Source organism: Dasypus novemcinctus, chromosome 11 (assembly GCF_030445035.2).
Source record: "Dasypus novemcinctus isolate mDasNov1 chromosome 11, mDasNov1.1.hap2, whole genome shotgun sequence".
Classification (NCBI taxonomy): Eukaryota; Metazoa; Chordata; class Mammalia; order Cingulata; family Dasypodidae; genus Dasypus; species Dasypus novemcinctus.
In genome coordinates this window covers 118,464,354-118,478,633 of record NC_080683.1, presented here as the reverse complement: position 1 = coordinate 118,478,633, position 14,280 = coordinate 118,464,354, and the positions used below count along the sequence as shown (strand labels likewise).

The window sequence follows — 14,280 nt, the reverse complement described above, 5'->3', positions numbered from 1 at the left end:
TATAGGATCATGTCACCTGCAAATAATGAAATTTTTATTTCTTCATTTCCAATTTAGAAGCCTTTTATATCTTTTTTTTTTTTTGGCCTAAGTGTTTGAGCAAGTACTTCTATCAGTGTTAAATAAGAGCAGTGACAATGGGCATCCTTGTCTTGTTCCAGATCTTAGAGGGAAAGCTTTTAGGATTTCACCATTGAATATGATGTTAGCTGTGGGTTTTTCATATATACCACTTACCATTTTGAGAAGTTGAAGAAGTTTCCTTCTATTCCTATCTTTTGAAGTGTTTTTTATAAGGAAATGGTGCTATATTTTGTCAAATGCATTTTCTGCATCATTTGATATAATTGTTGGCTTTTTTCCTTTCAGTCTGTTAATGTGATGTATTACATTGATTGATTTTCTTATGTTGAACCATCCTTGCATACCAGGAATGAAACCCACTTGGTCATGGTGTATAATTCATCGATGTGTTGTTGAATATGATTAGTAAGTATTTTTTAAGGATTTTAGCATCTAGGTTCATCAGAGAAATTAGACTGTAATTTTCCTTTCTTGTGGAGTCTTTATTTGCAAAATTGAATTAGTAATCAAAATCCTCCTAACTACGAAGAGCCCAGGACCAAATGGCTTCACAGGTGAATTCTTCCAAACCTTGCTGGAAAGAACTAACACTAATCCTGCTTAAACTTCTGAAAAATACAAGTGGAGGGAACACTCCCTAATTTATTCCATGATGCCAACATCACCCTAATACCACTTTTGTTACTTGTGATTGGTCTGTTGAGTTCATCATTTTTTTCTTTCATCAGTGTAGGCTACTGTGTGTTTTCTAAAAATTTGTCCATTTCATCTAAGTTATCCACCTTGTTGGCATACAATTTTTTAAGGTATCCTCTTTATTTCTGTGGGATCAGTGGTGATATCCCTTCTTCATTTCTTATTTTATGTATTTGCATCTTCTCTCTTTTTTTCTTTATTAGTCTAGCTAAGGGTTGTCAATTTTGTTAATCTTCTCAAAGAACCAACTATTGGTTTTTAAAAATTTTTCTAGTGCTTTCTCATTTTCAATTTCATTTAGTTCTGCTCTAATCTTTGTTATTTCCTTCTTTAAACTTGCTTTGGGATGAGTTTGTTGTTCTTTTTCTAGTTCCTCAAGGTATACAATTGGGTCTTTGATTTTAACTCTTTTTTAATATAGTCATTTATGACTATAAATTTCCCTCTCAGCATGGCTTTGGCTGCATCCCATAGGTTCTGGTATGTTGTTTCTTCATTTTCATTGGTTTCAAAGTAGTTACTACAAATTTCTTTTGCAATTTCCTCCTTGACTGTCTCCTTGATTGTCTAAGAGTGCATTGTTTAATTTCATCTTTGTGCCTAGTCTGCACTGACAACCTTCAGATGGGTCATATTTCCTTATCCATTCTTCCAATCTGTGTCTGATTGGAGAGTTTAATCCTGTATTAGTCAGCCAAAGAGGTGCTGATGCAAAGTACCAGAAATCTTTTGACTTTTATAAAGGGTATTTAGAGATAGAAGCTTACAGTTACCGGGCCATATAGCATAACTTATTTCCCTCACCAAAGCCTGTTGCCATGTGTTGGAGCAACAAGGCTGCTCATGTCTGCAAGGGTTCAGGCTTCCTCTTCTTCTTAAGGCTCCATGGTCTCAGCTCCTCCCAATCTCAGCTGCAGGTTGGGATAAGTCTTGTCTCTCTCCCAGGGCTCGTTTCTCTCCAGGCTCAGCTACTCTGATGTCTCCACAAGGTCAAGTGTAAACTGTCAGGGGTACAGCTATTCTCTCTTCCTGGAGTTCCTGCCGTGTCTAGTGGAGCCTTCTCTCTTTCCTCATGTATCTGCTTCTCTGTGTGTTTACTCCCAGGATTCCAGCATCAAAACCCTAACTTTCTGCTCTACCCTGCCATTTTCTCCATGAGTCCCTGCCCACCAAGGGGGCAGGGACTCTATGTCCTACTGATGTAGCCTAGTCAAAGCCCTAATCATAATTTAACCGTGCACAGAGGAACAGACCAGTTTTACAAACATAATCAAATTCTGTTTTTGGAATTCATTAATGATGCCAAACAGCTACAAATCCATTAACACTCAGTATTATTCCTGGCATTACTTACATTAGCCTTATTTTCTTTAGATTTATATATGTTATATGTTGTTTTTATTTTTTTTTATCTTTTTATTCTTACCAATAATCTTCCTTCTTATACTTTCCTCCAACCCTCTCCCTCCTGTCTTTCCCTTTCAGTCTTCAGAACTCCCTTTAGTATTTCTTGAAGGATATAGGTTTCTTCTTGACATACTCTCTTAATTTCTGTTTATCTGTCATATTTTGAACTCTCCCTCATTTTTTAATGCCAGTTTTGCTGTATATAAAAATAGAATACACAGTATGTATTTTAGTTTGCCAAAGGGCTGCCGATACAAAGTACCAGAAATCTGTTGACTTCTGTAATGGGCATTTACTTGGAGTAAAAGCTTATGGTTCCAAAGCCATGAAATGTCCAAATCAGAGTATCAGCAGGGATGCTCTTTCACCAAAGTCAGCTACTGTTGATTCTGCCGTTGTTGCCACGTGATGAAGCAAGATGGCAGCTGATCTCTGTGGAGTTCTCTTCCTTCCCCTCCGGAATCTACATCTCTTGGAGCTTAGCTATGAGCAATCAGGCAAGCATAAGGTTGTCTCTTTCTGGGCCTCAACTCTTTGAGCCTCACAGGGCCTTCTCTTTACCTGCAGTCCACTGTCTCACATGGCAGAATCAATCATAGCAGATCCCTTTTCCTATGTCTGTCTCTCTCTGCATTTCCATTTATATCAGACCCAGCAAGGGGGTGGAGTCTCAACCTGAGTCATGCCTCACTGGCATAATCTAATCAAAGGCCCTCAGGTGAATTTCCTGCAATCAAAGGGAACCATGCCCAGAGGAATAGATTAGTTTAAAAACATTCTCCCTTTTGGGGATTCATAAAATAATCTCATACTGCCATAGTATGCATAAAGCACTTTGGCTGCATGCTAAAATATGATGATTGCCTTGAAGAAAAGTAGGTTATTGTTTGAGTTGCGAGTTGAACTATTTTTGTTTTCATGGGACACCATTTTTTCCACTTTCAATAACAGCTGTTTTGGGTCTTGGGCAGACATTTTCTTGGAAGTGAAGGAGGTGTGCCTCTTACTTTAAGGGAAACAGCTGATTGTATTTGTTGATAATGATAAAATTTAAGTTTTCTGGTGAAAATTGGAATTTTGGCATTCTTATTTGCTGTAATTTGCTGACTGCTTCCCAATACTAAATGACTGAAAAAGTTTATTTAGTTTTCCTTTTCTGGCACATATCTGTGTGAAGTGGGAGTTTCCTCTTATATTTTAAACAAAGCAACATATAGGAATAAATTGAAACTTCTCCCAAGCCAGACATTAAAGGAATTTTCACATATGGAAAGTAATGCACTGTTCTTGTTCAATTTTTTTTTTTTTTGGAAAAATCATTATAAAACTGTCATATGTAATAGGGTTGTTTTATTTTTTATTCTTTGTGTAGTTTTTAAATGAATTCATAAATACATATTTTTCACATTTCTGTTTAAATATTAATAGGGTAAATATCAATAAGTAGAGCCCACAAAAACAAAAAGCTTTTTGGGATTCTCAATAATTTCTAGAATGTAAAGCGGGGTTTCTTTCAGTGGGTCCTTGAGCTTGAATTGGGAAAAAAATCAACTTATTATCTTTATATTCTCTGCCTTCTAACTGAAATCTGGCGTTTCCTTCACTTACGAATGTATGCAACATATAAATTACAGTAGTAGTCATTTCACCAGGCTGGCAAAGGGGTCTGTGGAACAAAAAAGGAATAAGAACCCCTTATCTAAACAGATCCTGAGACCAAAAATTTGAGACTCCCCATGCTTTAGTCTAAAACATTGATTCCCAAAGTGTGTCATAGAGCATTCGAACTAAGGACTACTAGTTCTGAAGCACTTTAATAGGTTTTTTTTTTTAAGGGTTTGTTTCTAGACTGCAGGATTTTTTAGTGCCTTGTATGTGTTAAAAATGTACTGTGAGATTTCTGAGGGGCCTGTAACATACCTTGACTTATTATCTGACTACAGAGCCTTTACCTTGACCAGAATGCCTAGGAACACATTTTATAATTTCTGCTCCAAAGGAATTCCTACTGCTAGGAGGCAGCTGGAAACCAAGGCGCTGGACCCACCAGCCTGGCTCTGGCTCCTGGCGCTGCCACTTAGCCTGGCTCCTCACCTAGAAACTGGGCTACTGGTAGCTGACATTAGAGAACAGCTTTGAGCCTTAAGTAGCCTTCAGTAAGTGGCCTTCCTAGTAATACAGGCCCTCAGTGCAGTTGTTCCCTGCTCTCTTCTTATTTCTCTATTGGATGTGAATCTCTGTTCCAAGTGTTCCATGTTCCTAAGGCCAGTGAGTCACAGAGGTTAGGGACTAGTCTTAAGAAGTTTGTGAAGCATGGCTGTGACACTGACTGTTGATCAGCCAGTGTTGTGCACGTAAGGAGGAAGACCAAACTGTGTGGGCTTTCAAACCATCAAAAATATAGTCCGCATGTCCACTGACCCAGTCCCATTTAAACTGGAGAATTTTTACAGAAAAGAAAGCAATGGAGTCACCCTCTTATTTTTAACCAGATAATGACTGAAAAGCGTAGATCCTATGTTGTCTATTAGATTAAACTTTTTCACCAAAAATTTCATTTCGGGGAGAACATTGACATCTTGCTCCTGGTGATCATATCGCAGTATTGGGTAGAGTTTAAATATATTCCTCATTATGTATTTGGAGTCCTTTTGTTCTGGGATTCAGCTCACAGATTCAAGCTCATATATGCATTTTGTCGTCTCCTGTACTTGGGGCTTTTTCTCACCTCGGATATGCAGTAGCTTCCATATGCCTTTATCATTAGCAGTCCTGTACTCTCACTACCTGAGCTTAGAATGAGAGAGCTTTCCTTCTGCATTTACCTCCTCTTTTGTTGGCACTGTGTAATGGGCACTGTGAAAGATAAAACAATGCTGGAGGACTACTTGAAGGCGCTACCCTGAGGAAGCTGACATCACACTGAGAAAAGGACCGAGGAGCCATGTTGTGGCGGAAGAAGAAAGGCCCAAATCTGAATTACAGCTCTGCTATTTGGTAGGCCCTCTGGCCTTAGGTGAGTTACTTGGCCAATCTAATTCTCTTTCTTCCTCTATAAAAAACTATTTTTAAAAACACTAGTTGTATTCCATTATTTTTAAGAATTAGGTGGAGAAATCTTGAGTATTAGCACTGTGCTTTGCATTCTATATGTTCAATAAATGTTACACCCCGCCCCCATATTTGTGTAGCCATACATCTAATAGTTGAAAATGATCCTCCTGTACTTTGCTCATAGGAGAGCTCTCCAAGTCATTCCGAAAGAACAACTTATTCTTCTTTTATACAGTTTTAAAAGCCTGGTTATATTACTAAGCCCATGGCATATAAAGCAGAAGGGCAACAACTGAAAGACTGCTGCAAGAGAAAGAAACAATACCTTGGCAGCAAGAAAAAGTCACAAATTATTAAAAAGAACAAACAAACACTCTGTTAATTGTGTTATTCCATTAGGTGGAAGGCCCTGAATACATAATTGCAATGTAGTCTAGTGTACACTACATTAACTTGTTTCTGAAATCTGCATTGTCAAAATTATATGAATCTATATTTACTCTACCTTTTAAAAGTATATGCTTTTGGTTTTCATTAAAAATGTCTGGAAAAAAATCTGTACATGGTTTTAAAAATCGAATAGATTATAAGGCTTATAATAAAACTAGTCTTTAATGATTACTTCTCCATCTCTAAAAAAAATTCCCCACATTATCTTGTTTTACCAGTTCTGGAGCTTAACCTGCTACAATAAATAAGGGTTTCATTCATTTAAGTTACTTCTCTATACCCTTTCCCTTCTCCCAAATTTTATATTATTATTTTTAGTTTCTTCGTCTGTGGCCATTGAAACTTTACTTTATTTCTTAAGTTGAGAATATGAGCTTGTATCTTTACCCTTGACCTTTCTTATCCTTCTCCCTCTCAACTTGTTAGCTGTATGTTTACATATTTAATATTGGTGACATTTGCATATCATTCTATAACCATAATTCTTAATTGTTTAATGTGTTTTGACTTTAGTTTTAATCCAAAAGTGGAAAATAAACAGAAAAGTGTTTACATTATGACTATATAAATATTTTACTACAGATCCAAATACTGTACTGTTTACATTTACATTCTTATACAACTTTCTCATCCCCCTAGAGTTTCTCAGTGTTTTTCTTCACCTGTTTGCCTTAATATACATTGAGCCCTGTTCCTTCCCCTTTATTTTTTCTAAAATCTTCCTCCTGGAGACTTCTGTCATTTTACATGACTGGCTACTCTCTAGACCCAATTGCACAGCTGACATTCTGCAACTTTATTTCCTTACTTTTTTTAGGGGTGCAACTGCTTTCTCCTGACCTGTCACCAAATTTTGCTAAAGGACGTTCTCAAATATCTGCCCATGAAAAGCTTCATAGGAGATCATCATTTTTATTTCTCTATGTATGAAAGTGTCCGTTCTTTCTATCATCTTTGAAGATAGTTTGGATATAGAATTCTAAGTTGAAAATAATTTTTCCTTAGAACCTTGAGAGCATTGCTTCATTGTTTTCTGTTGCTTTCATTGTTACTAATGACCAATTCCTGTTTCTATTTAAGTGATCCTTTTTCTCAACCACCTCCCCACCCCTGCCAGGTGCTCTTGGAATTTTTGCTTTATCCTCGCTGTTTTGAAGTTCCATGGTATGTGTTTAGGTAACCCCCTCCCCTACCCCATTGTGGTGAGCACTCAGGACCTACTCAGGCTAAAAACTTGACTCCTTTATCCTTTAGCTTTGTGGAAAATCTCTAATTTTTCTCTAATTATTTACTCTTTGTTGCCTTGTTTTCCTAACAATTTGGAACTTCTAAATTCTTATTCTTTGTCTTTTATCCTTTCCCTTACATTTTCCAACTCCCCTTTCCCCTTCCTACCTCTGAAGAGATTTTTCTCTATTTTCTTTTCTTGTATTTTTATTGAACTTTGTGTATTTCTAGAGATCTTTTCTGATTGTTCCTTTTGTTTAGTATCCTATTCTTGTTTTGTGAATGCAGTACTGTCTTAAGTCTGTCAGAGGACGTTCACTAGAATATTTTTAAGTGCTCTCTCTGTATTCTCTGAATTATTAAGATTCCCTCATAGGTTTGTTTGTTTGTTTTTTCTTTCTGTTTGTAAATTTAACCATTCTCTTCCATATTGTAGGCTTTCCTCCATTGCTTGTTGATCCTTGGTAACCTGTTCATATTTAAGGATTCGGCAGTAGAAGACGCTCACTGTGCTCTGTGTACTTGGATGAACTTCTCTGCTTCCCTTTAGGGGATGGGTTGGGGTGGGTGCTGACTCCTAATTGAGACTATCAGATGCTAGAGATAGGCTTCCTCTGGGTATAGCCCTTCCCGGTACTGGCTGTACTGTTTCCTCCCTGACATTTCATTCTTTAGAGATGTACTTTATAGTTTTTTTGTTTTGATTTTGCTTAGAGGGTAAAGTCTGGTTGCTGGTACTCTGTGAGCAAGAGTAGAGATGTGGGAGTACCTTCAGGCCTCCCAAGAAGCCCATCTTCCTCCCCATCTAAGCCCCACCCTTCATCACTCCTTCCATTTCTGGGTGAATCTTGGAATTCTGCACGGCATGTTGATTCTTCTCAGTGGCTCTTGGCAGTATTTTCTTCCATCTTATTTCATTAGTCATGACTGTCTGCTTTCTGAGCCTAAAATTTATTGAAATTTCCTGCCAACGGATGGTTCCCTTCCCTCTTACGTATTGTAGTGAATTGATTCCCTTACTATCATTTTAATGAGATTCCTGGAGGGAGGGGGGGTTACATTCCTGTGCTCCATGTATTTATTATCTTCTACCAAAAGGTCAAAATTCTTAGGAAAGCATGAAAGCATCCTATGTTTCCGAGGACTTCCTTCAAAAATTATTATAATAAAACCCATGTTTGGGGGGTGGTTGAGTGCCTGCCTCCCACATGGAAGGCCTCAGGTTTGGGTCCTGGTGCCTCCTGAAAAAAACAAACATAAAAGGGAAAAAATAACTCAGAGAAGCCAGTGTGGCTCAGTGGCTGAGCACTGGCTTTACACACAAGAGGTCCCGGGTTCAATCCCCAGCACCTGGTACCTCAAAAACAAGAGGAACAAAAAACCCATGTTGGTGCTGAAAGGCACTATCTGCTGTCAGGAAATGTGGTTTTCAGGAATGGCTGAGTCTCTGAAGTCCCTGGCTATACAAAACACATTGTGATCAGGTGGTAAATGAGCAATGATTATAACAAATCCATGTGCCAATCACTACTGTAAGCACTTTGTCAAATATAGTAGCAACCTTATGTACGCACCTAATATATCTGTGCAGTAGGATTACTACTATCCCCAGCTTACATATGAGGAAACTGAGGTGCAGGAAAGTGAAGCAACTTCGTGAATGATGTAAGCAAGGATTCTCCAGCCGCACTGGCCTCTCCAGGTTTTAAAGTAAACTACAGGGAAGCGGACTTGGCCAGTGGATAGTGCGCCACCTACCACCTGGAAGGACTTGGCCAGTGGATAGTGCACCACCTACCACCTGGAAGGTCCACAGTTCAAACCCCAGGCCTCCTTGACCCATGTGGAGCGGGCCCACCTGCAGTGCTGATGCACACAAGGAGTGCCCTGCCACGCAGGGGTGTCCCCCGCGTAGGGGAGCCCCACGTGCCAGGAGTGCGCCCCGTAAGGAGAGCCGCCCAGCACGAAAGAAAGTGCAGCCTACCCAGGAATGGCACCACACACATGGAGAGCTGACACAACAAGATGACGCAACAAAAAGAAACACAGATTCCCATGCTGCTGATAAGGGTAGAAGTGGTCACAGAAGAACACACAGCGAGTGGACACAGAGAGCAAACAACTGGAGTGGGGGGAGGGGAGCGGGGGGAGAAATAAATAAAAAATAAATCTTAAAAAAAAATAAACTGCAATCTAGTTTATCTTTTGCCCTGTAAGCTAGTGGCTCTTGGAGCAGTAGCATTCAGAAAAGAAGTTCCTACTGACTTAACTAGGGGTCGGACACCTTTGTGAAGCCAAAAAAGTTAATGCAAACTTTGTCCTGCCTCTTTTTTCTTTGAACCGTGCACCCAGGATCCTGTACTGGTCAGCAAAGTGGGAAAGTCATTCAGAGTTTTTTAGTACGTGACTGAGTTACATTTTACAGTATTTTCCATTTCTAGAAAATTATTTACTGTTGTACAGGTGCACAAAGACACATGCACAGAATGTTGATGGCATTATTGGTGTCAGAAACTGGAAACCTGAAATGTCCACCAGTAGGGGAATTAATCTGGTCGTCGGGGACTCCCAGGGCTGATGTAGCCCAGCAAGGAACTTTTCAGGTGCAGCTGGAGCTGCCAGTACTGCCTTTGGCCCTTGCGTATCTCCTCCATGCCTCCTGGAGCGAAGTGTGGTGGCCCGCAGACTCTGGAAGCTTTGTTGTGTGGAGATCCAGTGGAAAGGTGGACACCCCTCCTGGCTGCCCCCACCAGGGAGGAGCTGTGGGTGTGGCATCCAAAGCCCTCAAGCTGGTTCTTCCACTGAGCAGCTCTGAGACTTGGGAGAAGAGAAATTACCCCCATGACCTACTTTCCTTCAGCGGCAGTGTCTGAGCCTCTTTCTGTTCTCCAACAAAAATTCCTCCCATTTATTCCTCCACCCATGGCCCCCTGGATTTTACCTGCCCTGCCTCCCCAACTGCTCGGGCAGCAAGAGCCTCCTCAGTGCAAAACATAGAAGGACATTCTTCCCACCTTTTAAGTTTGGTCCTACTATCTTTAAAAATTCTTTTTCTTTTTTTAAAATATGTTTTTCTGATTAGATGATAGTATATATTTATGGTAGAGAATACAGACTCATGTAAGGAAGATATAACAAATAACCTGTCATCTCAGCACCCAGAAATAAATGTTTCTATCACATTCACTATCATTTATATGTACATATTTTAATAAAATTGAGATTACAGTGAATGTATACACTGCTTTGTATCCTACCTTTTGTTTTTATAACACTAATACCATTAACAATGAATTTTAAAGGCTGCAGGTTTTTTCATATGGTTATTCCATAATTACTATTACCTATTTTTTTCTTGTGGCAAGTTTCGGTAGCTTCCCATTTTGACCACCTTTGTACATAAATCTGTTTATACAGTAGTTATATATAACCCTTAAGGCTTGTTCGCACTTTCTGCACCCACTTCCCGCCCTTGGTTTCCTTCCTGCTTGTCCTTTCCTCCAGGGCCTCTCTCCTAGCCTCCCTTTGGCACCTGCCCTTTCGGTTTTGGTGGGCCCCAGTGTCGCTTCTGGGGGGTTCTGAGCTTGGGGAACGGGGCAACTTCATCCCTCCCCCAGCTCGTCAGCCTTGTCACTTGTCCGTCCCTGTCCCCGTCCCTGAGTGTGGGCACAGCCGGCCCCCCCAGCTCTCCTGCACAGCACCTCCCGCCATTGCTCCCCGGGCTTCCCCGAGTGCCCCGTGGGCACCTGAAATCACCCGTGGGCATCTCCACTAGGTCTGCCTTCATATAGCCTGTACCTGGCATATTGTAGGTGTTCTTATCTGAGGGAAGTATCTACGGTGTTTAACAGTCCCCTGCGGGGATTCATGGGAGCGGACAATGGTGTTGGGGAAGGACAGTCATCACAATAGAAACGTCTGCTTAGCCTTCCTCTCCGAGTTTTCTCCTTCCTCTTCCTCCTGGCCCCTGAATGGTGCCCAAACTGCCTGTGTCCTCGTCTTCCTTCCTTTACTCATGAGTGCCTGCTCGCCCTCTAGTGGCAGAAACAGGAACTTCCAGTGCTGAGCAATCCCAGCAAATGGACTTTATTCCATTTTCTGATGTGTGTAAACAAATGGTGATTTTTGTTTTTGTTATTGTTATTGTTGTGACACATTGCTTAAACATTGGTGGGTGTTTTTTGCATATCTACTGCATAATTTACTTCAGATTTAATACCACAACATCTCAGCAAGCTTATAGTGGCCAGTCTGAAATACTTGTTGAATAATTAGTGTTGATCCTTGAAAACTTGTGTGCTTAAAAAACAAAGCAAGCAAACAAGAAAACGTTGTTGTTTTAAAGTAGTAGTATAACCTCATTAAAAATCACTTGGAAAATAAGATAAAAACCTCTATCTTACTCTTATCTAAAATTTTGCTGATAAAATTTATATATATATATATAGTCATTTTCACATTTGTATTTATGTGGTTAAAATTATATATCCAGCTCTTTTCCTCCTACATCCTAAGCATTTCCCAGTTGTACCATTTATGACTGTTACTTTCAGTGACTGCCTAAGAGTCTCCTGTTTGCACCTCCCTGTTGTACGCACAGTGTTTATGGATGGTATATTGTTTCTAAAATATATGTATTTGAAGAAAAGCAGTTATTCTAAGAAAATAATTTTGTTTATCCTATTGATTTCGATAAATAGGCAGATAACCTTCTTATTGTAAGTTCATTGCCTTTTTATTTTCAAATATATAAACTAAGAAGCTGGTGGTCAGCTGAGAGGAATATACCATCTATCAAATATGTGGAGAAGCTATGAGTTGAAGTTGAATAGTTGCTTATTTGAATGTTAATGTTGTGTTCTTTCATAGATTATGGAACTCTGCGGTGCAAAAAGACTTGGTTATTTTGGAAGAAGTCAGTTCTATATTGCTTTGAAACTTGTAGCTGTCGCCCAGTCTGGGTTCCCTTTAAGAGTGGAAATTATAAATACAGGTAAATAAGGAAGGTGTGAGTAACTGAAATCAAAATAGAATTCTAATCCCAGGGAAGTAAAGTCTGTAGGATGTTTGAGTTCTTCTGACATGAGAGTGGCACCTGTGCCCCCAGTGAGGTAAACTGGCTTTATGCCACCACCATCCCCTACTCACTGTGAGTATTCGGAAATTACGTCTGTTATGTCTGTTAGGGCATATGGGACATTCTTCATACATATTTAATGGTTATGTAAGTACTGGTCAGGTGGTGAGTTTTTAGAATTAATTCACTAAAAATTGCTCAGAAGGAATTTAGGTGAATAATTTCATCAAGGTAAATGATAGTCATAGTGACTATCTTCATATTTGCCTTTCCATCTTTTCTATGACAAGTCTAAACATTATATTTGGGAAGAATGTGAAGACTACATTTGGGGTTAGAAAGTACCCATTGGTCAGAACTTTCTTGTTGATAGATACAAATGTTGAAATTTCAACACACTGAAGCATGGTTACAGAAATCTGACCTCCCCACAAAGTTGTTTTTAAGGTGGGCACTTGAATGCAGAGAGTTCCATGGTTTCCATAGGGAAAAGAAAGGACAGCTAAGGTTTTTCGTAATGTTAGCATTTGTATGAATAGTTTCCAATCCCAGCTCAATGTATCATCAGCTGAGGTTTTCATCGTAGACCTCTGGTTGCCGCGTTCTTCTAGAATGGAGAGTGTACATTTGTTTTGGGTCATTTTGAATTCTTTCACATAAATACTGAATGAGCTTGATATTTTCCCTTGTCAGTGTAGGAGACAAAGGTAATCTATAATGGAGGGAAGTACATTTTCCTCTGAAAATGATTCTGCGACCATATTGCTCTAGTCTAAAGGTATGAGTTATGGTTGACTTACAGAGTTCTCAGTCTTTTTCTCCTTTATTTTGAATTGAATGTGGAATATCTGGCTATAGCAGTATCATAGCCAGACTGAAGTGGATAGGTGTAATGCCTTGCATGTGACCTAGGTAGATGAACAGTGAGGTATTTTCAGGAATTTCTGCCATGAAAATGTCTTTATTAATCTAGTCTCAAACTTAGTGACATCATCATGTCTTACTTAGAGCTCTAAGCATAGTAATTTTGAGAGCCAGGGGGATTGGAGTAGCAACCTTCTGGGCTTTGGGGTTCAAGTGACCTGTGTTCACATCCTGTCAGCTACTACCTGAGTGGCCTCAGCCTCTCAGAGCCCCAGTTTCCTTATCTATGAAATGGGGGTAAGGCTTTGCAGGGCTGATGCAGTATGAGTGCGATAACTAACAAACAAAGGGCCAGACATGTGTGGACATTTTGCATTCCTGTTGTCATTACACCTTAGAAGCCCGGTTTGGTATTACCACCTCTTTCTAGGTGGAGTCACCCTAAACAATCTAAGGAGATGATTGTCTAAATTTGTTAGTGATGGGCATTTTGTACCTATTGTTTCCGTACCAGTTTTGGCAAAAATTCTTTCTAATATCTACTCTCATGTTTTAGTTTCTAGTGTGCATGTGTCTGTTTTTACACTTCAGTAATAATTATCTATGTGCTTAACAGTAAAGGACCTTCCTCTGCCAAGATTCGTAGCTTCAAAGAATGAACAGGAATCTCGCCATGCAGCCTCATATTCTTCAGATTCTGAAAATCAAGGGTCTTATTCCGGTGTGATTCCTCCGCCACCTGGAAGGGGACAGGTGAAAAAGGGATCCATAAGCCATGACCCTGTTCAGCCTCGTGCCTCTGCAGATCCACAGGTAACCAGTCCCATGCACCCAACTGCTACTGGTTGATAGGTTGATGTCATGTATAGGTGCTTACACTGAAGTATTTATTGAGCACCTTATTAATTAAAATATCCCCATAAAATTATTAGTTTTGAAAACAGTAATGTTCTTCCTAGGAACCTGCATCCCCAGTTGTTTCACCCCAGCAGTCCCCGCCAACTTCTCCACACACTTGGAGGAAGCACAGCCGTCATCCCAGTGGGGGAAACAGTGAGAGGCCCCTTGCAGGACCAGGGCCATTTTGGTCTCCATTTGGTGAAGCCCAATCAGGTATTTAGGAATTCTTTAGAAATAACAACTATCTAGGCTTGTAAGTTGAATGAAGTTTGCTAACTTTCCTTTAAATAGAAGAAAAAGTCAACTCTGAAAATTTCTAACTACTTCCATCACTTTGAAAAGTGGTCATTGCATTTACTTTATAGCTGTAGTGCTTAGAGAAGAGTTTATGGGTATCAGATTCTTTGTAAGTGGAATCATCATTTCACAGAATATTATATTATATTGGTCTTTATTGTTGAGGAAAGCACACAATTAAAGAGATTTAAATGAGGTATAATTTTAAGTTGAACAGGAAAAGC

General features: G+C 39.6%; 1 protein-coding gene across 8 annotated transcripts in view; it reads left to right on the top strand.

Annotated features, from left to right (window-relative positions):
- REPS1 (RALBP1 associated Eps domain containing 1) overlaps positions 1–14,280 on the top strand; it is an 89,985-nt gene that overhangs the window by 39,490 nt on the left and 36,215 nt on the right. For all 8 annotated transcript variants that reach the window (XM_058307553.2, XM_058307552.2, XM_023589244.3 and 5 more), the window contains exons 2-4: positions 11,788–11,911; positions 13,476–13,672; positions 13,819–13,972. In XM_058307553.2, the coding sequence (XP_058163536.1) occupies positions 11,788–11,911; positions 13,476–13,672; positions 13,819–13,972 (475 nt within the window). The remainder of the gene's footprint in view (positions 1–11,787; positions 11,912–13,475; positions 13,673–13,818; positions 13,973–14,280) is intronic.